The following is a 27200-nucleotide window of genomic DNA, read 5'->3' on the forward strand; positions in this document are numbered from 1 at the left end:
TAGAGGGTGACACTGAAGAAGGCGCTAGAAATCTTAAGGAAACATCTAGAGGAACATGATTTTCAAGCACAATGTCAAAGAATAGAATTTAGAATAACTTGTTAATAACTACAATAGAAATTATGAATGCATATATAATATATAATAGAATAGAAATATAAGGCTGACATGATGCCATCAAGGCTGGATATGATGAGAAGTTATCCTCTCAAATTATTTAACATATAAATTATTTAACACAGTAAAATAATCTATGAGGACAGGACAGTGTGCCTGGGTGGAGCACTATCAGATAATGGAGAAGAATAGCTCTGTGACATGCACATTGCAATTAGACATGTCCTTATCTTTTTGGAGACTAGCACTATTAAAAATATACAGAATTATTTACCATGTGCAAAAGTCGTGAGCCACAGTTCTGAGGTTTAGCTGAATCTATGATAAAAGCCAAAGATAACAAACTCTGGCAGGGAAAAGTCGTGTTTTTGCACCAACAAGGTGATTCCCAAAGAGCTATTAGCAAAGACTTTGGCACATCTTGACACAGTGTGCAGTGTGTCTTTTAAAAACATGGCCAAGTGGAGGACAAAAGAATTGGCAAATGCACAGAATCTGAAAGTCACGTCCTTAAGACACAGGAAAAAAATCCCACAAAACACTGACACAGGCCTTTGCTGGATTATTTCAGAAATGTATTTATTAGCTGAATTACTGAGTACATAGTCTGTATTTATCAAAGACACCTTCACAGTTTTAATAAGAACTAAGCATTAGGGCAAAATAGCAGTTTCAGTAATGCGCCATGAAACAGTATACAGTTTCGTTGTGTAATTAATTCAGCCACACAAAGCTCAACTACACGTATTACAGCCACCTCAACGACATGATTACATTTTTAAAAATGTAGAAATCCAGTGCTTCAGGTAGGCAAAAGTTCAAGTCCAATTAAGTCATGACAGCATGGAACAATGCAGAAATAGTGACTATAATGAGGACGACATGCCGTGTTGACGCTCTGGGCTTGTGCTTGGCCTTTTTGTAGAAATGATATTTAAATGATTTTTCTGTACTCACTTAGTGGGAGCAGAAAATCAGGTCTCTCTCTTTTTTTCCTCTGCTGTTTGGCTGCAGGTGGTGCACTCCGTGCTTGATGTGGAACGTCCTCTGATTCAGGGCCAGCTCAGCGACATCGACGCTCAGCTCAGAAAGGCAGAGGACAGTCTGAACTGGAACAGCCAAGGTCTGCACATTTACTGATTAGTAGCCAATACAGCTCCGGACAAATGACACATTTAAATATGTCAATTTCTGCTGTCAGTCTAGTGACATTAGTTACGACAGTACTCAACTGACAGCACAGTACAATGGAGATGGCATCACTTTGCTGAAGAAATTATGCAAAACCAGTACTTTTATTTCTTTAAGTGTTCTGTGAGTATTGAGATTGACAGAGTTCAGTGCTGATAACATCCCTGCATGTCACGGTCTGCGGAGGCAGACCGTGCGGAAATGTGTGTGGTGGACCCAGGAGTGAACACAAGCGAGGATGCAGGAGTGGAGTTAAACAAAAGCGAGCCTTTTATTCTGGCTGATGAAAGGAACAAAACAGAGTGAGGGCAGCATAAGAGTAATATTTAAACAGAAACCTAAACTGGACATAAACTAAGGAAAAGCTATGGCTGGAGATACGGAACACAGGGGGTGGAAACACAGACGACGCGACACAGACTACATGAAACACAGAGACTAAATACACAAGAGGGATGATCAGGGGAAGTGGCCACACATGGGAACACAGCTGACACAGATAAACATAACAAGACAAGGCAGGAGTAAACAACACTGACGGTAGACTGTCAAAGTAAAACAGGAAGTACACAGAGGTGCAAACAGGAGGAGAGAGAGAGCACTGGCATAGTGGGCTGGGGAAACATGGAATGAAACACAAGGAGGGGAGATGAGGGCTCACAGATACATAGAGGGGCACACAGGGGATAAGAGTCACAAGGGGAAGTCAAATAAGGAACAACATAACAGGACAACTCAGGAAACATGACCTAAATAAGGTACGAAATACAAAAATACAAGAAACTAAGAATACTGGGCCCACATGGCCCAGGACCATGACACTGCAACACTAAATGGACATCACGTCTATGATTGAACTGTGTTTTCCATTCTTTTACCGACACTTTGCAGCAATGATACGGCTTCCTTCTTTCATTGTTACAGCATGTTGGATCATTTTGACATTTCATTACTTATCTACTTTAATTTAACCCAGAAGACAAATGTGTAGAAATACTGTGAAGTGGCAATGTTTTTATTTATGTCTTAAAGAAAAGCAGCAGATTTCTTTGTATTTAAGCCGGTGCTGACCAATCACAGCTCTTTGCATCTTTGCAAACACAGATTTTTAAGTAGATGTCTGCTACTGAGCTTTGTTCAAACAAAACAAAAGAGAAACAATGCAGTACTCAGTGTTATATAATATCTCAGGCTGATCGCTGCGGAAATTTATTGAAAATTAAGCACAAAGCTAGTCAAATATTTCCATCTGACTTGTTCAAAAACAAAACAAAAAAACAGCATGTACGTTTCTGATGGAGAAACTGTGTTTTCAAGTACATTTAATATAATTCAGGTATTAAAAAGCGTTTTTTATTCCTCATCTTAACAACATACTCTGTATTTAACGTAGAGTGGAAACAGTGGCAGTAAATGAGGAATGAGATTCCTGAGGGGAACCAAAAACTGCACAGCATTTTATAGAGTTAACCGAAGAGCAGGGGTCTGGCTTAGCTCTGTCCAAAGTCACTTGATTCACTTCATATACATTTGTAGTTATGCTGGTGTTACTCTTGGCAAGCAGTGCTTTCCTTGATTTTGTTGACAGTGTGGTTGCCAGGTTGGTTACTATGCCTGCACACAGACTTTAATAATTTACACTGTGTTCACATCTTGATTGCTAAGCAGTGATATTAATTCTTGCCGTGTGATATTTCCTTTATTCTGTTTATAAAGTCCTGTAAAGAATTTATCACCACCGCCAAAGCGGTTATGTTTTTAGGTAGTTTTTGTTTTGGGTACTTGTGTATCATCATCCTGTCTGAATTAATTTTAAATGAAAAGTTTTAAATTAATTATAAGATAAAATGTTTTAGAGATGTAGAGTGGGGTCATGTTAACAGTCTATTAAAATCTGGCTTATATTTGGCTTCGCAAATTGATAATTTAGCATACTTGAAAGAAGTTTTGCCTTCACCCTCTACATCTTCCTGAGTGCCTCTCTCAGCCTTTGGTATTTCTTGAGGTTCTCGTACTCCTTCTTCCTGATATATCAACATCTATCACTGTGGCCATCATCCACTGTTTGTCCACCACCACTATATTGGAGGTTAACCAGTCACCAGTTTGTCCATCAGTGTCTGGAAGTCCCACAGAATTTTAGCTCCATCATTCTCAACCATCCTGGGGGGATTGTGTTCTATTTTGACCTCGGGAGTTCCAGGCCATACTCGACAGAGATGTTCTTGTATATTATGCTGGCCACTTGGTTATGGCGTTCCATGTATGCCCTGCCTGGTAGCATGTTGCACCCTGCTGTTATGTGCTGGATTGACTCCAGGGCATCTTTACACAGCCTGCACCTGGGGTCTCGCCTGGTGTGATAGACCGCAGCAAATATTTTCTGGCACAACTTCACCTACTTCCGAGGTGCATGGAGACGATGAGAAACTCACAATGCAGGGGCTCCAGCAACACTTAAAAGTAAAGAGGAACAACTTTATTAACTGACCAACGCGTTTCAGCTTGTGGCCTTTGTCAGGGTCATCATCTGGTGTGGTAGACCCCAGCCTCTAAGATAAGATAAGATAAAATCTTTTTGTCTTTTGCCCTTCTCCCCCGTCCCTCTTCTCAGCTGTTTCTCTTTCCCTCTTTCTTTCTCCCCTTCTTTCCCCCAGTCAAGTCTGTCCCATATTCAGTAAGTGAAAATAAAATAAACAATAAAAGGTGAATCAAATGGACCATTACGGCAAGGCTGGGATGGTCAATTTGGTAAAGTAAATCCGTTGGGCATCTTTCTTTGCCTTTAGACAACAATTCTGATGCAAAAGAGCCAAACGGGACAGGCAAAAAGAAGAAGAAAAAAAAAAGATAAGATAAAATCACCTTTATTAGTCCCACAGTCCCACGTGTAAAAGTTATATAGCAAAGATTAGAATACAATACGAATAATATACTGTACACAACTGTACAGAATAGAATAGAATAAAATAAAATACTATATACAGTAGAATAAAATAGAATAAAATATACAATAGGATAAAAATAGAATAGAAATTCTATATACAACTGAGTAAAAATACAACTTTGTCAGAAAGGAGTAGTGCACTTAGTCTTATTGCACATGTGTGGGTTTGTGTGTGTGTTTGAACAGCCGCAAAAGTCTTTGTTGTGGAGTCTGACAGCACCGGGGAGGAAAGACCTGCGAAATCTCTCCATCCCACACCATGGGCGCTGCTGCAGCCACTGAAGGAGCTGCTCAGTGCTGTCAGAGTCTCCTGCATGGGGTGGGAGATGTTGTCCAACAGGGATGACAGCTTAGCCACCATCCTCCTGTCACTCACCACCTCCACTGGGTCCAGGGGGCATCCTAGAACAGAGCTGGCTTCTGATCAGCCTGTTCAGTCTCTTCCTATCCCCGGCAGAGATGTTGCCGCCCCAGCAGACCACACCATAGAAGATGGCTGAGGCCACCACAGAGTCATAGAAGGTCTTCAGGAGTGGGCCCTTCACTCCAAAAGACCTGAGTCTCCACAGCAGGTACAGCCTGCTCTGTCCTTTCCTGTAGTCTGAATTATGAGTCCAGTCCAGTTTGTTGTTCAGATGAACACCAAGGTACCTGTAGCTGTCTACAGCCTCAATGTCCATACCCTGGATGTTCAGTGGTTGTAGTGGAGATTGTTTGTGCCTGCGGAAGTCTACCACCAGCTCCTTGGTTTTATTAGTGTTGATCTGGAGGTAGTTCTGCTGGCACCAGTCCACAAAGTCTTGGGTCAGTCCTCTGTACTCCTTGTCGTCCCCATCAGTGATGAGGCCGACTATTGCAGAGTCATCAGAGAACTTCTGCAGGAAGCACTGGGTGGAGTTGTGGGAGAAGTCTGCAGTTTAGATGGTGAAGAGGAACGGAGCCAGAACCGTTCCCTGTGGGGCCCCCGTACTGCAGACGACCCTGTCCGACACACAGCCCTGAGTCCTCACATACTGTGGTCGGTCAGTGAGGTAGTCCAGGATCCAGGTAGTGAGGTGATGGTCCACTCTGTGGATCTTGTGCTCAGAGCTTTTTAAAAAAATTTAAAAGGAAAACTAAATACAAAACACAAGAGACAGGACACTACCAAAATAATAATAATAATGAATAAGAAATATATAAATAAATAAGAAATAAAACAGGTAAACCTACCTGACACAGACATGGAGACACAGGGAACATAGGGGAGGCAGGTATTTTGTCTTGTAAAGAGCTATATGTTTAGTATATCTGGCTAATCATTAGTGCCTCTGTGCATAGCCAGGCATTTTATGTATCTGTGCTCTTGATTTGCCCACAGCTCAGACCGATGACAATGAAATTGCTTTACTTTTGCAGCAAAAGAGTTTCGCTTGAATCGCTCTGAATCATCTCTATGCTTTCTACCTGCTAATTTTATGAACACACACACACACATACACACATACACACACACACACTCATGAAATTGAATTTTCCAATTAAATATATTAAAATAGCAGCGATGAATGTTTTTTAACCCCGTGAACCAAAGCTGAAAGTCCTGACTGTAAGTCACAGGACTGCAAACTGAATATATTAAACAGCAAAAATAACAGAAATATTTTGTGTCCTAAAAATATGACCCTGACTCAATGTTTGCTGTATTACAGTAGATGCATGATTACAAACAGCAATGCAGAGTGATCAGGCAGTTATCATTTCTATGAATATTGACAGATGATGAGATAAACATGCTTTCCTCATTCCTCCCGTCATGGCCCTCTGTGCCATTTCCAGAGCAGAGCCGTGTGCTCTGACACGCAACGTGAACAGAGAGGCTTTGCTTTTTGAAAAGCGCATGAAATAAGAATAGGAGAGGTTTTTAATCATTGATTAGCTTTGACTGACTCAGAGCAGGCAGGCTCGTTGATAGTTTCTTCGACTTCGGGATTCCCTGAGGAATGTAGCACAAATGAGAGGACTGTTGATGGTACGAGCCAATGCACTCGAAGGTGTTTGGGGACAAAGTCACCGTTCCTCTGCAGACCATACACTACATTCACTTATCTGCCTTATGTTAATATCTGTGTGTGTGTGTGTGTGTGTGTGTGTGTGTGTGTGCATAGGTCCCGAAACTCATGTTTACACCATGAGACTTACATTTTTCATCTGTGTGGTTGACCCAGGCAGGATTATTCAATGACAAATGTATCTGTGTGAATACATTTTGAAAAGTGATAAAGTGACTGTCCCAAGTCTGACAACAATAGGATTTATTCTCTGTTTGGCCCATAGAAGTCTAAAAGAAGGACACATTTAGTGCTAAATAACAGAATTATTATTATTACCACCAAAACTGAACCATAAGCCTCTTGAATGGTTTGTATTACACACATCTGTAATATTAGTCTGATAATCTGAGATAGATGCTCAAAAAGACACCATCAGCAAAGAGTAAAGAGTCCAGTTTAAATAAATGGAAAATGGACTGTCCTTAAATTGTGCTTTTCTACTCTACTGGAGCATTGCATGTATGTGTTCTAACTGTCCTGTTGGCATTTAATTGTATTTTACAGAAAACAAACCCCGCCTTATTAAAATGACTGAGTACAACTTCTTAAAAATCCATATGTACAGAATAAGCTCCTCTAAGGATATTTTCTTTAAAAGTTCAAAAGTGATTGTTTCTCCCTGACTGATAATTCTGGTAAAAGCCAGTAAGTTCTCAGGAAATATAGCAGTATTTTTGACAACCAGGACACTATGAATGTGACTCCCTGTTCGTTCTTATGAAACTTTCATGAGCTTCTTTTGGCTTCTGCATTTTGAGGGCCCAGAGCGTGCACATGAGATTTCCTCTGTCTAAGCGAATGGCTTCCTTTTAGCTCCCTGAATACATGTATATAAACTGAATAAGATAAATTAATCATACAGATTTGTCAGACTTGCTTAATTATAGCAGACCTAACAGGTCAAACGCTGATAAGAAAGACAGTCATTAAATGGTTGGTGACACGAAGTGAATTCATTATTTTACAGCAGCACCTTTTTTTAATCATATTCTTTGGGACGTACAGTTAAAGAATGTGATGATATATAACCTTACACTGTATGTCCTGAAAAGCAGGAAGGGCTACTTTTGTTAAAAGTTAAGCCTTTTTCTGCATTTATTTACAGGTCAAATGCACTTTTGTGCCATGCAGAGGTTGTGCAGTTTTTAAAAATCTCATTAAAATGTTCTTGCAACCACAGAGCCACAAAGAGAAAACTACGAAATGCTGAAGTTATTTAGTTACCCTTATTAGTGTTTATTTTAATTGCAGAAGTCAGCTTAAAAATGAGCCTCTAGTTTCATTCAGGTAATACTTAATTCAGAAGTGCAACTACAAAAATCAATTAAAAAAGAAAATGAGTATACATACAGTACTTATCAAAGGCCTTAGGATCTGAAAATAAAGGAAGGATACTTTCAAACCTCATGCAGTGAGATTTGTTTTTCAATTAAGTTAACCCACTGCGAAGAGAAAAATATTTACATTTAACTGTAATTGTTGTGAGCACAAATTGCCTTTACAGCAGCACCAGTTCCTTAGTTTTTAAGGTACTTGGCAGGTGGGATGGTGTAAGTATTTTACAGAACTCACTGTCTTGTCTCTATTCATGTAGCTGTTTAGACCATGTCATCTGTTGCACGACTCCTTATTCTTGTGTCTTGAAGTTAGTTATTTATGACTCCGACTGCATGCTAGGGCTTGTTGTATCAAGCCACAGAATACATTTGGGGCTGATTGTTAGATGAAAAAGGTATCGAAGAACTGTATACAATCACAAAATCACAAAATGCAATCACAACGGTGTGGTGTAGTAAGTCATGAGATTCAGTCGTGAGCTGAGTATGGACAGCTGTGTGCAGTACTTCTTAGATTAGACTTTAGTGAAAGCAGGTAATATATGGACCCGTAACTGTCTGTGGTGGCCCACAATTCCTTCTGTATCCTTGTACATTTTCTTTGGCTCAGAGCAGTATTAGGAGTAGTTGTACTAAGCCTGATCACTGCATACAGTAAAGACAATGAGACAGTTATGACAGAAGTTTGAATAAACAAGATGTATTTTGCACTTTAGTAAGGAAATTCCAAGTTTAAAAAAATAGTTAATATTAGAAAATAGTCTCATTATGACATTAGAAAGAAGACTTTCTCTTGTGGAGCTCGCTAAAATCTCTTTGGGGGGCATCGGTAAGTTTTTCTTTATATCAAACTCTGTATTGTTTTAGCTGGACAAAGTCATGTTTGTAAGAAAACCTTTTGTATCTGTGTTCAACCAAAGGATGAACCACATTTATATGAAAGGATCATAAAAATCATACAACCTTTGAACTTCAGTTTTCATTTTCAGTATATTTACAGACTTTTACAGACACTGAATGTGTATTTTGTTAAATATTGGCAAAATATGATAGTGTGGTTTGGAGCTTAGATTCTGTCAAACCTTTTTAAGACACCCACAGCTGGGAGCTCCCTGTCAATCAGCAGGGAAAATCATATGCTGATTATACCTGTGCCTTAGTGCAGATATTTTAATACAGCCTCAACTTTAGGCTTGATTTATCCATCCATCCACCTGTCCATCAGTTTTCTGCTGCATATCTAGATGTGGGCTGTGGAGGAAGCAATGTAAGTAGAGAAGCCCACTGCTTATTATTACTGCTACCTTAATGATAATGTAAATGTGGTTCATGCAGCTGTCAGGTAATTGCTGCTAATTAAACAGCACCAACCAGTTTAATGCTGAAAAGCTGTTGAAACTGGAGCTTTAGTGAAATCTCAAAATTCTCATGTGCTTGTAAGGGCTGTGTGCCGGTCTGTTACTGTTGCAGATGACTCCACTGCTAATTTTGTTGGTATTAATTCTTATGTGAGTATCTCATGTAGTAGCTCATGGTTAAAAATATCTTAAAAATAGAAAAAATCCCAGATTTTTGCATATCTCTGTGTTGTGTCTCTACATCCTGGAATCAGCTAATTTTTTTGATGTTTTGAAATTTATTTCAAAACATCAAAGAATGATATTGAAACATTTTTTTTAACCTATTTGACCTTTTAACCTCTTTCAGGTGTTTGGGAGTATATCCAGGAGGCGCGAGACCTGGTGTGTGACCTGGAAAGTCGGCTCCAGAGGGCCAAAGACAACGTAGAGGAGATTCTGAGCTGCATGAGGTCCTGGTCCACCCCCATATTTGACAGGAAGGAGGGGAAAAAAGACGCTCTGCTCAGTTTGGAGGACAGGACTGAGAGGCTCGACAGATTTTACAGTCTGATTCGGTCTTCCGGGGAAAAAATCCACTTCCTAGTTAAGGTGCTTTGCTCATTGTTATGTGAAATGTCAGATGGGCTTTAAGTTTCACTCACATTTCATCATTTTAAGCAGTTATAATGGAGTCAGCAATTTCGGATTTGAACTTCATTTCTGCAGGACTTTTCAAATGCAGTAAAGATGGTGATTCATTATGAGTGTCACACTCTGTTATGTCTCTTAGTGCAATCGGGCGCTGTTAAAGGCTGAGCCGTCCTCTGAGGAGTGGAAGGCCTATGTGGAGTACATTGATGACACGATCATAGATGGCTTCTTCAACAGCATTGAGTGCTCTCTCAGGTTTTTCCTCGATAACACTGGTATGATTTTCATGAACAAATAATACTCTAAATAAGGAAGAAAACATAAAATAAGTACTTATTTACTGTTTGTTGTGCCTCAGTCATGTTGATGGTGTTACTACTTGCTGTCTCAAAGCCAGAATGTTGCTGGCAATCCTGAAATTAATATGAAAAAAATGCAGCGCTTCTCAGTACTCTGATCCAACAGCACCCTTCAGCCAGCACTGAATTGGACAGCTTCTTAGCAACACGTCCTCGGGGTTTTTGATGTCAATTGGGTGTCCGCCTCTATTGGCTGTGGACATAAAATAATTCTGGACTTGTTAGCTGGCATGAGTTTTGTCAGCCAGTTTAGATGGACTGGGATGTGGTTCAATATGTGATGGATTGCTGCCAGAATGCTACTGTGACCAAACCTTCTACTCCTTGTTCCGCTTCTTCGTCTTTTCCTTTCCCTCTCCTTGTTTGGCTTCAAAAACTCTTAAACTCTTTAATAAATGATGTGACCCAGGGGTAGCTACGATAACAGTAGGTCCAGCATCTAAAAGCTCTGGAATTTAGCTGTTCTTTCCTTAATGCAGTGTCTTGTTTAATGTAAGAACCACAAGTGTCCATTAAAATAAAAGGAAAAGCAGAGCGAGAGTTTTAAAGCAGCACTAATCCCAAATTTTACATCATAAGCTGATCAAATGAAAAGCTTATAGTGACAAATTCACATGGAAATATCAGTGATGAGGGGGCAGTTGAGGAGGCTCAGTCCTTTCAACTTGATTAGGTCCTTTTAAAATTAAGCACTGAATTAGAACGCTAATAAGAACCTAGTGTCAAATCTCATTCACTTAAATATGAACATCAACATGTATCAGGAGCGAATGGTATGTCCTTAGTCTAAAAAGGCAGTGCATGTGTTTATTGAGTATGTCCATGTAACCGCCAAATGTTGCTTAACAACAACATTTGAACGAGTTATTGTATTATTATTGTTCTGGATTTCTGAGACTTATAATCTGAAAAATACCACACAACACTAAATACATCTAAACATTTCATTCTGGATCCAGTCTTGAAACTGGAATCAGTTCTGAGTAGTTACTACTGAAAGAATGAGGTCACGGACACAAGCATCAGAAATGAGCTTCCTCGAAGCCGGTGGCCCTTAGCGATAGCATGAAGGACTCTGAATAGAGCTGCGTAATAGAGTCTGTGCTTAGACTGCTACCCTTGTGACCTGGACATGGATAAGTAGCAAAAAAGGCTGGCAGGCATATTTCAAAATATCAAAGCTCTTTGAATGTCGAAACATTTTGAATAATTATATAGGTTTACTGTTTAGAACCAGTAGACTTAAGGAATAGTTGTACACAAAGTACACGTGACAGATGTGTATAGAGGTTGTGGCAAATGTTATGTGGCGTGCAACATCATCTATGAAGAGTTCAGTACTCCTGTTATCTGGTGAATACCAGGTCACACGTTGGGATGTTGAGCCCTCATGCCAACATCATGGACTCAGTTTCTGACACTTTGGTCTGAAACGTGCAAATGAGGAGCCCGTTATAAGTTTTGCAAGGCTCTGCCAGTGCGCCTCCTGTTCATCCTTGCACAAGGAAGCACATGCTGGCACTGCTGCTAGGTTGATGCCCATGTTCTGAGATCTTCTCCACACTGTTGAGACTGTGCTGGGAGACACACCAATCCTTCTTGCATAAGCATTCATGGATGTGTTATACTGTGATGGTCAAGTGTTCGGTTCTTCCATTAATATACAGTAAACTTATTTTAAACCTAAGCTTGAATAAATAGTAATAAGGAATAAGCCGGTTAGGTTAATTCTCATTTAGGTTTCAGTTTTTTATTTGACCAAAGAACAGAAGTCACATTTAAACCTTGGAGGAAGTTTTATATGGTAGGTAATGTTCACAGTGCAGTCTCTTTTATAATTCCATAATAAACTGAAACACAAACATACAAAGTGCAAAACACAAACAATAAATCAAAAGCAATTCAAATGAAAAAGTAAAAACATCCTTAAAAACATCCAACTGGATTATAAAATTAGAGGCCATAAAAATGTAAAAGTATTCATATAAAGGATGATGTTAATGTTATATTATTTGATTTAAAAGATTGGGCCAACTCTGATTTTCAAAGGTTGAGTATTTATTAACTCAAACGGCAAGAAAAAAACAGCCTGAAAAATCCACGAGAGCCCAATCTGCTAGGAGGCACGACCACATACAGAGTCATGAAGTGTGTGATATGTTTTGGAATAATTCCAAACAGGGGAAGTGTAAAATGTATCTGTAAAAACCTTACAAGGAGCCAATAAATGGATCAACACGGAGCTTTTATAATAACATCTCAAGTGGCAGTGTTCTGCACCAGGTAGAGCTATAAAACTGTGCTCACAAGTAGCATCTTAACACTTATTCAAATCATAAAATGTGTGTTGCATTTCCTTTCACTTCAGACCAAAGAGCTGTCATTGCCCCCCTGTTTGAGGCTCAGCTGGATCTGAGGGTTCCTGACATGGTGTTCACTCCCTCTCTGGAGGTTGGGACTAGAGAAAGTTTGTTTGAGCTGGTGGAAGGCCTCATCAATGATGTGTTTGGAATTTCTTCACTGGTGCCACGCCTCGCCCAGCATAGCCCCTTTCCAAACTACCAGGTACAACTAGTTTCATGCAACTCCAACACATGTAGCTGGTCACATTAAGATTTAATCTGGACATTTTTCACTCAGGCTGACATGGAGGACATGGCTGACCTGGCAGACATGCGTAATCTCATCATGGAGCGGATCCAGGCGGCCATGGCAACGTGCTGCGAGTTTCGCAACTCTCTGGAGCGTTACAGCTACCTGTATGTGGAAGACAGGAAGGAGTTCATGCGTCAGTTCCTTTTGTACGGCCAGATTCTCACCAACCAGGAGATGGAGATTTATCCTGACAATAGTGTCTCTGAGAGTCCACCAAGTCTGGGAAGCTTTAGAGAGCAGGTTAACAGGTAGGCATTACTCAAGAGGAAAGTGGTGTATGTTGAATTTTCATCTGAGGACATTTTTAAGTCATATCTTAAAGCAATTCATCTAAAATTTGGATTAAGGTTTTGTTTTCAGTTGAGCATAAACGTAATAGCTTGTTTTTGCTAAACTGCCATCGGTTTGTCTTTGTCCTGTAGTTATGAGAAGATATATGAAGAGGTGCAGGCTCTGGAGCCGGTGCATGTGTTCCACAGGTGGATGAGGGTGGATGGCCGTAGCATGAAGAGTGCTTTGCTCAACATAATCAAAAAGTGGAGCTACATGTTCAAACAGCACCTCGTTGACCTTGTTACCAACAGGTATGGCACCCAAACAACGAAAAAAGTTACAATTTTAGCTTCCATCCATTCTCTTCCACTTATCCTTATCAGGGGAAGCCTGGAGACTATCCCAGCTACCGTAGGGTGAGAGGCAGGGCACACCCTGCACAGGTCACTGGTGTGTCACATGGCTAACACAGACAGACAGATAGCCAGTGCCACTAACTGTATGTCTGGACTGTGGGTGGAAGCTGGAGTACCCGGAGAGAACCCACACAAACACAAGGAGAACATGAAAACTCCTCAAAACTAGGCCCCATGTGGTGAAGTCGAACCCAGGACCTTCTTGCTGTGAGGCAACAGTGCAAACAACAGCGCCACCGTGCTCCCAAATGAGCATTTTCAATAAATATGATAAAATACAACAGTGTCCAATCCAGGTAGACAGGCTAATATTACAGGACTTGTTTTACTAGCTTATGGCTCAAGATAAGATAGATATTAGTGTAAATTAAAATAGAAATGCTGATGTTTGAAACTGGTGGCTCATTAAAATCCTGTTCCCCTGTCCTGTCTCCAGTCTGTTAGACTTGGAGAAGTTTATCACAGTGGTTCAGGCTGGGTTGAGCCAGCAGGTGGAGGAGGGTGATTACGATGGCCTGGTGGAGGTCATGGGTAACCTGCTGGCTGTTAAGGAAAGACAAAATACTACAGACACCATGTTTGAGCCTCTGCAGCAAACCATCGCTCTTCTGAAGGAGTATGAGCAGGAGCTGCCCGATGTGGTTTACAAACAGTTAGAGGTAAGGAGCGATGTTCAGTCATCTCCTATTATTTTCAAGCCCAGATTGTTTAGTCTGTTTCTTCCAACTGAGACAGAGCAATTTTTCTTCCTTTTTCTTTGCTTTTTTAAATCTCTGTTTCATGCACTTCCTCCTGGCAATCCATCATCTGTCAATCCTGCCCTCCTCGCTTTTCTCCCCCTCTCTGTATCTATCTCTGCATCTGTCTGTCTGTCTGCAGGAGCTGCCAGACAAGTGGGACAATGTGAAAAAGCAGGCAGTGTTGGTCAAGCAGCAGGTGGCACCACTGCAGGCTGTCGAGGTGTCCGGTCTTCGTCGAAAGTGTGCTGCTTTTGATGTTGAGCAACACACATTCAGGGAGCACTTTCGCAAAAGCAAGCTCTTCAGGTAGAAAATCTCTGCTGTGTATAACATGGTGATCAGAAATAATGTGTCTAATCACACATGAAGAAATGTCAAAGTGTTTCGCATGCTTAAAACTTACTTGAAAGAGAAAGATTGAGCTTAGCAATTTCACAAAAAACAAAACCAAAAAACGTTGAAATTATATTTGTATTCTGATGTAGCTTGCTTTAGCAGCAAACAAAGTGTTACAATTTTATGTACGCTAGAGCTTGGACATTTTTCTGTATGCAAGCAACGCCGTAATTTTCCTGAACATAGATATCTTTCTGGAGGTGGAATACAGAGAGAAAAGTAGTACACAATCCTGCAGTTACAGTGTTGTTTTTTCAAACCTGGGTTCCTCATCCCTTTCAGATTTTCTTTGCCATGCTTGAGTTTTTTAACACAAGCCCCTATAGGATCAAGGGTAGTATTACAGGAATGCAGTCAAGCTCAAATAAAGTATCCAGAATCCCATTGGATCTGGGGTCAGTTCAGTTGTCTCGCTGCAGCGGCTGTGAATCTCCTCTATCGGTTAAAAAACAAACAAAAGATACATAACAACTTTGCTGAAATTTTAATATTACAATTACATTTATTACATATTATCCTGCCATTATTGTCAATGTGTTCATATTTATATTGCTAAAGATACATTAAAGTTACATTAAAAGGACAATGTAACACTCTGGGTTACTTGTAATCTCTGGTTCTTTGGACAAAATGTTTGACTACTGGAGTTGCATTGGGTGACTAAAGCTCCAAAAACACCATGTTTGTCTATGATAGAGCATGTGTGTTCATGACAGACCTTTTGAGCCTTCCTTGGGACCAGAGATGCCCCCCTTGTAAAACTTAACACCAGAGATCGATGTTCCTGGTTCCTTATGGCAGCTGCTGCAAAGGAATGTTTGCCAAACTGGTTTTCTGCTTTGGCTTGCTGAGCGTATTGTGGGAGTGTTTGAGTGTCTGTTTTAGTGCCACTTTGCCAGCAAATGTGCCAGTGATTAGCAGAAGTCTGCAGTTGCAGACCTTGCAATGCAGAATTAGAGTTGGCCTTCGGTTCTGACCTTTTGGCTATAGCTGTTGGGTAGGGGTGAAACTCATCATGTCTCAGTCATGACAGTAGCTGAGTTCTCTTAGTTGAGTCAGCTGACAAGCTAATGGTAGTTTAACAGCTAATTGCGGCCTGCTAACAAGCTAATGCTAGTTAGATACTGAAAAGGATTTGTGTTCACGCATTAACCCAAGTTACAGAGTTGTTACAATTTCCCAGATTTATTTATTTATGAGAAAAAAGTGGATATTCTCTTAAAATACTGTTGTGCACTACTATTTATTTTATGTAGAATCTAATGTAACTGAAGGCACAAAGATGACAGATGAGCTTATTTCTTCCAATTATTACTCTATTGTCTGCTTCTGCTAGTGCTAAATAAGGGGATGTTGAAGTATAATGTGCCATCTCATTAGAGTTTTCCAGAACATTTCCTGTTTAACTTTCCTTTGGTGATGAAGTTGAGGGAGGACCTTTGAATGTTTAAGAATGTCACCTTCCTAACCTTCTGACTAGATAATAGAGAAGCGTTATCTCGAGGCTCTCACATCCGACAAGGCTAATTGAATCCTAACATAATGATAATTAATTCATAGGTGGAGATGCTTCGTCATAATGTATAATTGTCAGATTACTTATGTGTGTAATTGGTCTCTTAATAACCTGGTGATTATTTTTCCATTAATGTCATGGAAGTCATTGTTAACTGTCACAGCACTGGGACTCTCCTTTGGTTATCCTGCAGAGGGTAAAAGATGAGTTTGGCGAAAACTGGAGCCTTTCATTACCTAAACACGGCGTGATTTATACTGAGTTTGTACAAATGTTTGTGTGTGTGTGTTTTGATGGGTGCCTGTGTGCGTTCATGCATTTGTCCAGGTTTGAAAGTGAAAGCCCCTACCAGATGTTGGATGCATTCCACCGGCAGATCCAGGAACGGGAGGCAATTATGGCCTCTCTGGTGGAGTCTGCCAGCCTGTTTGAGGTCACTGTGTCAGAGTACAGACAGCTCCGACAATGCAGGTAAAGCCCAACGATGGAATAAGAAAAAAATAAACAAACATCACAAGACACTGATACATTTAAAACTAATTTAGAGTCGTTAATTTAACATAGATGCTCTCTTGCATTGAGTATCTGAGCTGTTTCATGTTAGATTAATCAACTTTGTGCTCTGTTTCATTCTCAAGGCATGAGGTGGTTCTCTTGAAGGAGCTGTGGGACATGATCACCATGGTGGAATCCACCATGACAGCATGGAGGACAACTTCCTGGAGAGAGATCAACGTGGAGGACATGGAACTGGAATGTAAACGTTTTTCCAAAGAGATTCGCATTTTGGATAAAGAGGTGAGAGGAGAGACGTGAAGTCAAAATACTTATGATCCACAAAATCTCTTTTTCAAACATCCAATATGGGAATTTTACTGATGCTGAATTGGAAACAATCTTTGCATACTTCACATACTAATTTAAGCCTTGTATTTAATAAACAGAATTTTTTCAGTGCTCAACTGTGATCAAATTTTCCACCTCACACAGCATGATGCTGCAAACAGCAGTGAAACATTTGGTGACCTTACTGACAAGTTCAGCTCTTCATCTAACATATCGCTCTGACTCCCTGCTCAAACCAGCGTGGTATGTCCTGAGATTTGATTTTCACCGGGTGTAATCCATATGCTTGAACCAATGACTTGGTGGTGTTCCAGGGTAGGATAACAGAGCCCTCTTTTCCAGTTCTTCCATGTATAAGTTGGCCACAATGGATCAAACTGACCGTTGTATGTGAAATATGTGGAATGACGACACAGATCCAATAGCAGACACATTGGTCGGTGCTGAGAGTGATCCCGTTGCTGAGGCTGGGGTCATCCTGTAATCTCTTACAAACTGCCTCAGTGACTGGAGCACAAGTTGAACATCATACTCTCACTTTTCAAAAACAAAATCCAAGGTGTTCTGGATGTGGTGTTCAGAGCTGCCAACCAACACGTTGAGGATCGAAGTGAGAAACTTTGAGATGAATTAGGTGACTGAGTTACAGATATGTGTGTAAACCATACAGACTTGGTGTAGCTTACCCCTGGGTATAACCTGTGGTATCAGGTCCAGTCAATAGCATTGTCTTGTTCTGACTGCCTCAGACATTCTGTCGTCTTGCATTGTATTTCTTGTAACTATTTCCTAATGAAAGTGGACTTTGGATTGGTGGGTGCTTTTAATATGAAGATGCAGTAGTAAGAAATCCTAAGGCTGTGGTAATGTCACAGCAGATGCCGTGTTCATCCATTCATCTCTTTCCTTAACCAGTCATTCAAATAACAGTTGCGGGGGGCAGGAGCCTATCCCAGCTAACAAAGAGCGGGAGTTGCGGTTCTTCTAGCACCGATCATCAGTCAGTAACACATTATAAACTTGACCAACACATTCATCCTCACATTCACACCTACAGATAATTTAAGATCTCCACAGGAAATATATAGATGTGTTGTACGTAGCAATTGAATATATACTTACAGTGCTGTTGTATCCATGTCCATAGAGTTTTCTTTAGCATAATACTGTAAGGACACAGTAAATAATAATACTGTTAATGTAAATTTGTACATTAGGCCCACAGGAATATAAAGCAGCAATAAAGAATGGAGTGAAATCAGGCATTTAAGGATTTCAATGTCTTGCTCAAAGTAAAAAAAGTACAATTCAGAATAAATCCTGAACTGCTGTTTAAAGCTGCTTTCCTCTGTCCTAAACATGTGGCCTTGTGTGTGGCAGGTTAGAGCGTGGGAGGCCTTCACAGGGTTGGAGAGCAGGGTGAGGAACCTCCTCACCTCCCTCCGGGCTGTGGCAGAGCTCCAGAATCCAGCCATACGATCCAGACATTGGCATCAGTTAATGGCCGCTACTGGAGTCCGCTTCACCATGGACCAGGTTTACAGCTTATTCTAATTTTTAAAAAACCCAACATGTTGTGGAGTTTCATTTAGAGTATTTTAACATTATTATCACACTAGCTGCAGTATTTTTTTTATTCAGGTCCAAGCAGATGTGGTAATATTTTAATGGAGGTTCAAAAGGGGGTTCTTACACACATAAGCAAATTCATTTTTCAGCTCCTCTTTGGGGTAGTTTGTGCTGCAGAAGTTAAGATGATAGGTTTTTACAGCTTTTAAGTCTGTACAAAAATGTATCACAGAGGCTAACTGATCTGCTTTGATCTTTTTTTAATATATAGATTTATATAGCGCTAGCTTTGTAAGGCTCTGACAGATTCCTCTCTCATACACATTCAGCTGGCTACAGCAGGGATTTGCTCGACTACCATCAGAGATGGTCTACAGCTGCTAATCTATTCTGACAAAGTAGCATCAGCAGCATCACCACTGCACCTGCACTTTTATCCCTGCACTTTTTTAAATGAAACACTTTTTTTTTTGCATAAACATTTGTCAGTGTCATCTGTCACATATTAAAAACTGACCAAATGTGCCATCTCATTTGTTTTTTCATACTATTACTTATTTAATAAATTAATCCAGATTTAATTGTATAGTATGATTTTAGAGCAACAGTCACCTCAATACCCTTTATATTGAAAGATAAAGACCCTGCAATATTAGATAGAATAACCTATCATAACTATGACATAATCCTCCATGAGCAGCACGAGCAGCAAGAAGCCAACGAATACTACCGAAGCAAAACTAACATTTTCTTCACTTTTTTTAAAGAAAATTCTAGCAGCTATTCTTGAGGTACTGCTGACAAAAGAACTGCGGGCAGCTCAGTTCCTGGTCCGTGGCTCTGTTGTACAGTGGCTAGGCTCGGCACTCAGCACGGAGCTTCCTGTTTTAAACCTTAAATGGGGCCTTTCTGTGTGGAGTTTCCATGTTCTCACTGTGGTTTCCCAGTGTTTCCTTCGGGTACTCCAGTGTCCGATCCAAAAGCATGTTAATTTAATTTGTGATTCTAAATGAGCTGTGGCTGTGAGTTAGATGCAGTCCTTTAAATAGGTCTAAAGTGATTTTTAGTGGTCAGTGAGACTAAAAAAGGCTGTGGGTGATAAGAGGTCAACATTACAGTCTGTGAGTAACTAAGTAACCTTTGCTTACAGGTAACATACATGTCTACTTGTAGGTGACAGAGTTTGTGCAGTTAACCCTTGTTCATTATAAAAAAATGGATGTCTGCTTTTGATAAATATGTATGTCCATGTTACTCTGAAACTAGCTAGTATTCACTGTTACTATGACTTTAATATCACCAGATTTGAGTTCTGGGTATTGTGACATAAGCAGTGACATGGCTGTCTGTGAGCAGGAGACCACTCTGGCTGATCTGCTGCAGCTCAACCTGCACTGCTTTGAAGACGAGGTGAGAGGGATCGTAGACAAGGCTGTTAAAGAGATGGGGATGGAGAAAGTCCTGTCTGAGCTCAACTCCACATGGACAGGTACAGAAACATGAATTTTTAACTTCTATCAGTGAATTTTAATTGTTTTTTTTACCTGCTTATGATGTTCTGATGGACTTTATTGCAGGTATGCAATTCCAGTATGAGCCCCACCACAGGACCAAGCTCCCTCTGCTCCGTGCAAATGAGGAGCTGATTGAGACGCTGGAAGACAACCAGGTCCAGCTGCAGAACCTTATGTCATCCAAGTATATCGCACACTTCCTGGATGAAGTATCTTCATGGCAAAGCAAGCTATCTGTGGTCGACTCCGTCATCTCCATCTGGTTTGTGGTTCAGCGGACTTGGAGTCACCTGGAAAGCATCTTCCTTGGCTCTGAGGACATTCGCTCACAGCTGCCTGAGGTTACACACCAAACACATACATACACACACACACACACACACACACACACACACACGCACACACACACAGTTCATACAGTTATATATTTCAGGTATCCGTCAGTGTCAAGCTTATATACATGCAAGCCTCAACCTGCGCCCCAGTTGTTGCCATATGAACCTAGGCAGCATAACTGTAATAGCTGTTAATTAAGAATCCATTAATTAGCCTTACTTAGTTTAAGAGCTGAGATTACACAACTTTTTAATTGCTCCCGTGATGTTCAGGCTGTGCTTAAGCCCAGATGTTTGCTATTAAACCTCTGATTCTCCCTCTTTCTTGTGGGAATCAACGCCTGCCGGGCTCCCTCGTGAAATCCTCTGCAGGACTCCAGGCGCTTTGAGGGGATTGATGCCGATTTCAAAGAGCTGGCAAACGCTATGCACGAGACGCCCAACGTAGTGGAGGCCACCAACAAACCAGGCCTGTTTCGTAAACTGGAGGACATCCAGAGCAGGTGAAAGTTCAGCCAAGATCAGCGGTTCTCTGTTTCTTCCCCATACGTCTCACACAAACACACACACACATACTGACTCTGCATGTGCTGTGCTATTTCTACAGGCTTTCTCTGTGTGAAAAGGCTCTGGCAGAATACCTGGACACCAAGCGTCTGGCCTTTCCCAGATTTTACTTCATCTCTTCAGCTGATCTGCTGGACATCCTGTCTAATGGGACCAACCCACACCAGGTGGCTTCACAAATTTATGCCCAAGGGATGGCAGTGAATTTAATGCTTCAGTCTGTTCACACAGATGAGAAAAAAACAGTACTAACGTTTTCAGCTCTTTCTACAATTTACTTTACTAACAGTTTTCTAAAACTATGCTCCATCGTGTCATTAGGCTTTTGACTCACTGCTGCTGAATTTTGTAGTACATTTAGTGCCCACACAGGGGCAATGGTGCTTATAGTTTTGTATGTTACTCCAACCTCCATCATGAGTGCACTGGGTTTTTTTTGTCCTCAGAAAAATAAATAACTGTTAAAAACAACTCGCCATCAAAATCTCTTTCATCAGAAGCTAGCAGAGGTGTAGCAGAACACTGGTCCTGAAAAGCAACACTGTAACGTTTCAAACCGTGAGTGTAAATTGATCCCGAGCTGTGCGTTTGCTCAGGTCCAGAAGCATCTGTCCAAGCTGTTTGACAACATGGCTAAGATGCGATTTGAAACCGATGGAGAGGGGAATCCTTCGAAGATTGGTCAAGGCATGTACAGCAAGGAGGAAGAGTATGTCCCTTTCAATCAGTCCTGTGACTGCAGTGGACAGGTAAAAAGAGCCTTGGATATCACCATTTCTAGATGGATCCAAATGCTGAAGACGTTAATGGTGTTTATCTTTGTGACTTACTGCTGACATTGACAATTTTTCGAACCAGTCCTCTGTAATGATAGGAAACACACACACACACACACACACACACACACACAGACACACACACACACACACACACAGACACACACACATTTTAAAAAATATATATAGAAAGAATCTGTTTTGCCCCTGGAGGTTTTGCATTTAAAGCTCATCAATTCATTCATTTTCCATTATATCCCGTAGTGTTTGCCTGACTCCACTTCCACTTTAATGCTTATTAATGGCCTCATTAGGGTCCACTGATAAGAGAGTACATCGGCGCTCATGTGACACACATTGCAATATTTTTTTGGTTTTTGTATTCAGGGATTTGCCTGTTTTTGTGTTTTCTCTGTAAGGTGGAGATGTGGTTAAACCGGGTGCTCGACACCATGCGCTCCACAGTTCGCCACGAGATGACCGAGGCAGTAATAGCCTATGAGGAAAAGCCTAGGGAGCAGTGGCTGTTTGACTATTCAGCTCAGGTAAATAGGTTTGGTTTGATGTATGATGCTGTGAAAAATATTTTCCCCCTTCCTGTGTTCTGTAACTCAAGCTTTCAAATTTTTCAAGTCTCTCAGATCACTGTGGATGAATGCCCCACTATTCTTTGCAGAATTGTTTCAATTCAGCCTCACTGGAAGGTTTCCAGACATGAAAGACCTGTTTTAAGATCATGCCAAAGCATCCCAATCGAATTTAAGTTCGGACTTACAACCAACCCAAAGCCATGGAAGTGCTCTCAAGCAAAGCAAGAGAAAATAACCCCTCAACCCCCATTCCTACACACTACAACCCTAATCTGATGAAGCCGAAAAAGGGACGTCACTACCGCCTGCAAAGGATAACGCTGCTCATCCACGTTGTTCAAGCGCTGAAGCAGAAAAGCAGGCCCAGACCGTGACACTACCTCCACTATGTTTGAATTGTAGTATGATGTTCTTGTTATAATATGCTGTGTTAGTTTTACACCAATCGTAATGGGACGCAAACCTTCCAGAAAGTTTGTTTTTTTCTTCTCAGCCCAGAGAATAAATATTCTCTGGATCCTCATTCTGCCAATCCTGATTGCCTAGTGATTGCAGTGACCACGTCGGACATAACATCTCACCCTTAAGTCACCTGTGCTACCACACAGACATAATTAAAACACCTTTTCTCACTTCAGAGCAAATCTGAACCTGTATATGGGTTATAGAGTCTCAATTTCTCATAGTGAGACATCAAAAGAAATGCTAGGAATGAAAACTTTAGGTTACTTGCATCATCCCAGTTCTTAGAGAAATTTAAAAACTAGTAGTTTTGTTATGTATTTAATCTGGTTATCTCTCTAAAAAGTAAAATTTGTTTGATGATCTGAAACATGTAAGTGAGAAATATACAAGTAAAAAAAACAGAAATTGAAAAGGGGACAAATATGTTTTCACAGATTTAACTGCTGACATCTATTATTTGGACTGGTACCAAATTCCTGTCTGGGCCTCTCATAGTTACTTTCACAAGCTTAAAAATCCTTTACATAGCCAATGTGTGACTGTGATAATGGACCACTTATTCTTACCTGAAAATGCTACATACCAGGTATCACTGATTCATGTGTGGCTACAGATGGAAGTTAGAGTGGTCACTTCCTACCTCTTTTCACTTGGTCTGATTTAGGGTTGGATGATCTGCTCATTGTTTTGATTATACTAATGCTGGGAAGTTCAACATGCACAGCAGTGCTATAAGTGTGTAACTCATACACATACATGCCTAGACACCTATGACATTTATCTATGTCATAGGTCTCAGTTATATGCAGAGAGATGAATTGAAACTACAGCAATGTAGATTAATTTTTTATGAATCTCATAAAAATGATCATATTAATTGAATGCATCATTGATTAGTTATTGTCAATAACTTTGGTAATCTTCGATCCTAGATATCATCATCACAGCCTTAGTGTGATTATTGTTCACATGATAATTTCTTTTATTTGTTATTTTCAATTGAGTCCTGTTATATGAAGCAAATTCCACATTTCTGGGATATTCTGTTATCTGGCTTCACTTACTCTAACATCAGCAGTGTTGCTAAGCAGTCCGCAAAGATGGTTATGAACTGAGACATGAATTCGATGAGGCCAACCCGGGGTTTCCACATCTGACTTTGAGGGCGTTCACAAATATGCTTCATAAACAACCTTAACTGCCCCTCAAACTGGGTGGTGGTACCAAATCTACAGAGAATAGCAATTAAAAAAAAAAGTTAGGCCTTTATAGCAAAGTTAAAATCAATTCCATGATCAATAGTGTTTATGAAAGCAAGGATAAAAATATATTTAGCTTAAATTATTCCAGAAGTAACTGACAAAGACTGAAGGTCAATCTTTTAGTAATCCAAATTAATTTTTTGGGCAGGCTTTAAATTAAAAACTTAAAGTTAGCAATAAAAGCAGAACGGTCAAAATCAAAGCAGCAAAGCAGCAGAGACATAGAAATCTTGCCTTTTGAAAACAGCCTCTTCTAGAATTCCCACATACTCATTAGCATTTATTGTTAGATGCTATTGAGTTGTTTGATCTTCTAGCTCTTTCAGTCTTCATCCCCAAAGTTTGCAACACAAGCCCTTTGTCATTTTCACAGACTTTTGAAAGCTCACTTCAGAAAACTGCAAACTTCAGAGTGACAGAAAACGTTTTTCATTTTCAGTACGATTAGAAGGTCCTAAACAAGTGAAGTGCCCTATTACAATTAGATGCAACTGTTTAGCTGCTGAATAGTTTTGGATGTGTACAACAAGCTACTCCTGAAGTCGTTTGGCACAAAAAAAGCTGTATTTTTTTGTGACACCAGCTGTGCACTACATCATCGGGTGTTCTTCAACCAATAAATAAATGAAAAACTGACTTTTTTGCAAAAAATACATTATAGTGAAATTGTTTATTTTACAAGTATAACAGGTGTTACATAAACCATACAACAGTGTATTTATAGCCTGAGATAGTTTGTAATGCCTGTATATCTGTATATTTGTATGGTGCGAACTTATCAGTCACACAGTAAATCACACACAGCTTTATTCTCCCTTTTGACACTAAAGAGGACCATGAATTACAAAATGAACATGATGCTCTTTCATTAACAGTAACTAGTGCTTGAGACCATAAGTTTATCAGAAAAGTATTTACTGAGGTCATAGGTTAGGAGAACCCAAGGATGTTTCTCTTGTAGACTCTCTTTGTAACCAGTGGAGATGCTCCTTGTTGGGCATAGATAGAATGCTTTCTTTTGGCTTGCATCACTCAGAAGCTAAGCTCATCTTTATTAGCTCATCTGTATACCTGATTTCTGTATACCCTCCAACCTTACCCTTTCCAGTTGCAAAGGTATTAGAAGGCTTCAACTGGAATTATTTTTAAATGCCAAGTCCATTAATACCCAGACAAAACAACACCTGCTCAGTCCATGTAGTGTTCCTTAAAGATGACTCTCCACATTTGTCAGGAACAACAGCCAAAACAAATCTGTTTTTCAGTTCAAATATTCCTTTACATCTCTTTCCAATGGTGGGGGTTTTTATGCAAAAACATATAGGGCCATATGTTTTGTGTGCCTTTGTTGGCACAATTCCTAGATTTGTTTTACATTTAGATGATGTTTTAGCTCAAAGTGAATACAAGTAAACTACCAGAGAGAATCAGAGTGGTTTCAATGTCTCTGACTCCCTTTTCAGGTGGCTTTGACCTGCACACAGATCTGGTGGACGTCTGACGTCACTATGGCTTTTGCACGTCTGGAGGAGGGCTACGATAACGCCATGAAGGAGTACTACAAAAAACAGGTCTCCCAGCTCAACACTCTTATCTCAATGCTGATTGGCCAACTTACACCGGGTGATCGGCAGAAGGTCATGACTATCTGCACCATTGATGTCCATGCCAGAGACGTCGTGGCCAAGATGATCACTCAGAAGGTGAGAGGGTCACGAGGGATACGTCTGCCAGAGCCAGTGCTCAAAAAATCTTATGCAGCTGCTGTATTTTTTGTGATGCTGTTACCAGTGAGTAATGAACTAAAGATATTCCAGCAAGTATGTCATTATCATAATTAGAAGGTGACAAAGCATATATTATTTTGGATTGTATCTCACTGTTTTTTTTAGGTGGAGAATTCTCAGGCCTTTGTGTGGCTGTCACAGCTGAGACACCGTTGGGATGAAAAGGAGAAGCATTGTCTTACTAACATCTGCGATGCCCAGTTTCTCTACTCCTACGAATACCTGGGAAACACACCGCGATTAGTCATCACTCCTCTAACAGATAGGTATGGAGGGCTTGGACAATTTTTTGTCTCTTTTTTCCCAGACAAAGAGGCAATGAAAAAAAGTGTCATGTCTATAACTTCTGTTCTCTGAATTTGATATACAAAACATATGGGATGGGGGATATCACACCCCGTGTATCCTGCCTGAAGACACCTCTATTCAAGCCTTTACGACAGATGACCTCTAATGATGTATTTGTGGTCCTGCCTAGACATATACACACCATCACAGTCATCCCTCTCTTTCAGGGAGCAGAAGTTGTAGACATAAGAGTTTGTTTCCTTTTAGCCAGTTCACTCAGTATAACACATACAGTATGGGACATATATGTTCTCTGCAGAACAGCCACTGAACTGGAGTCGGAGCACCAGCAGCCTAGTCCTTGGTAGACCCAAGAGAAGGGACACAATGATCCACCAAAGAGGCTGTCATGTCTAAATGATGGAACTCAGATTATTTTTGCCACAATACTCAACGACTTTGCTAGAAATGCCAGGATAACAAGTGGATATTCATAAAGTGCATACAGCCAACCTGGATGTTTGGTAGATTTGAGTGGGAACCTTAGCTTGTGGGTCCTTTATTCAAAAGGGCTAGGCTTGTTACTATGGCTCTTTAGGTTGTCAACGTTTTTTTAAACACTGTATTAAAGGTATTTCAGATTTGTACATTATTTGCTTTAAAACAAGAACCATACTGCTGGGGTTTGATTACACATCGATGCAGACAGTGTGTGAAAAAAACTATAACTGAAACCACAGGATTTATACAAAGGTTGAAAAAGCTTTGTAAAAATCTTGAGTTAAAGCCTAGAAAAGTGTCGTTCTGTTGGAGACTGCCACTCATAAGACCAGGCAACATTTTTCTCTGTGAACTGTTCTTACAGGAGTGTGGCTTTCTGCTGCTGTAGCCCTTCTGCTTTAAAGGTTGACATGTTGTGGATTGAAAGCTGCTTTTCTTTTTTTTTCTCAGTTGTTACAACTGGATACTTGAGTTACTGTTGTTCTGTCAGCTTGAAGCAGTCTGACCATTTGTCTCTCATCTCTGATATCAACCGGGCATTTTGGCCAAGAGAGCGGACACTGGCTGGATAGGATCAGTCCTAGAAAGCAAAGGTCTTAAAATGAAGCCACTCTCTGAATTCTTATGTATGTAGAAGAATCCAAAGATTAACTGGCCTGCTGTGTTGAG

At 40.4% G+C, this 27200-nt stretch overlaps 2 protein-coding genes across 2 annotated transcripts in view; one reads left to right on the plus strand and one right to left on the minus strand.

The window, feature by feature from the left end:
* The window catches only part of myocd (myocardin), a 550512-nt gene that overhangs the window by 182793 nt on the left and 340519 nt on the right, over positions 1-27200 (minus strand). The gene's annotated exons all lie outside the window — the stretch shown is intronic.
* Positions 1-27200, plus strand: part of dnah9 (dynein, axonemal, heavy chain 9) — a 186561-nt gene that overhangs the window by 15783 nt on the left and 143578 nt on the right. The window contains exons 15-33 of the mRNA XM_082543074.1: positions 1132-1240; positions 9393-9634; positions 9816-9951; positions 12404-12600; positions 12676-12938; positions 13113-13274; positions 13816-14038; positions 14259-14425; positions 16359-16502; positions 16670-16829; positions 18258-18413; positions 19803-19935; positions 20024-20301; positions 20668-20798; positions 20903-21029; positions 21459-21611; positions 22058-22183; positions 25419-25658; positions 25848-26008. Coding sequence (XP_082399200.1) covers positions 1132-1240; positions 9393-9634; positions 9816-9951; positions 12404-12600; positions 12676-12938; positions 13113-13274; positions 13816-14038; positions 14259-14425; positions 16359-16502; positions 16670-16829; positions 18258-18413; positions 19803-19935; positions 20024-20301; positions 20668-20798; positions 20903-21029; positions 21459-21611; positions 22058-22183; positions 25419-25658; positions 25848-26008 — 3308 coding nt within the window. The remainder of the gene's footprint in view (positions 1-1131; positions 1241-9392; positions 9635-9815; positions 9952-12403; positions 12601-12675; positions 12939-13112; positions 13275-13815; positions 14039-14258; positions 14426-16358; positions 16503-16669; positions 16830-18257; positions 18414-19802; positions 19936-20023; positions 20302-20667; positions 20799-20902; positions 21030-21458; positions 21612-22057; positions 22184-25418; positions 25659-25847; positions 26009-27200) is intronic.

Source organism: Aulonocara stuartgranti, assembly GCF_965226115.1.
Source record: "Aulonocara stuartgranti genome assembly, chromosome: 8".
Lineage (NCBI taxonomy): Eukaryota > Metazoa > Chordata > Actinopteri > Cichliformes > Cichlidae > Aulonocara > Aulonocara stuartgranti.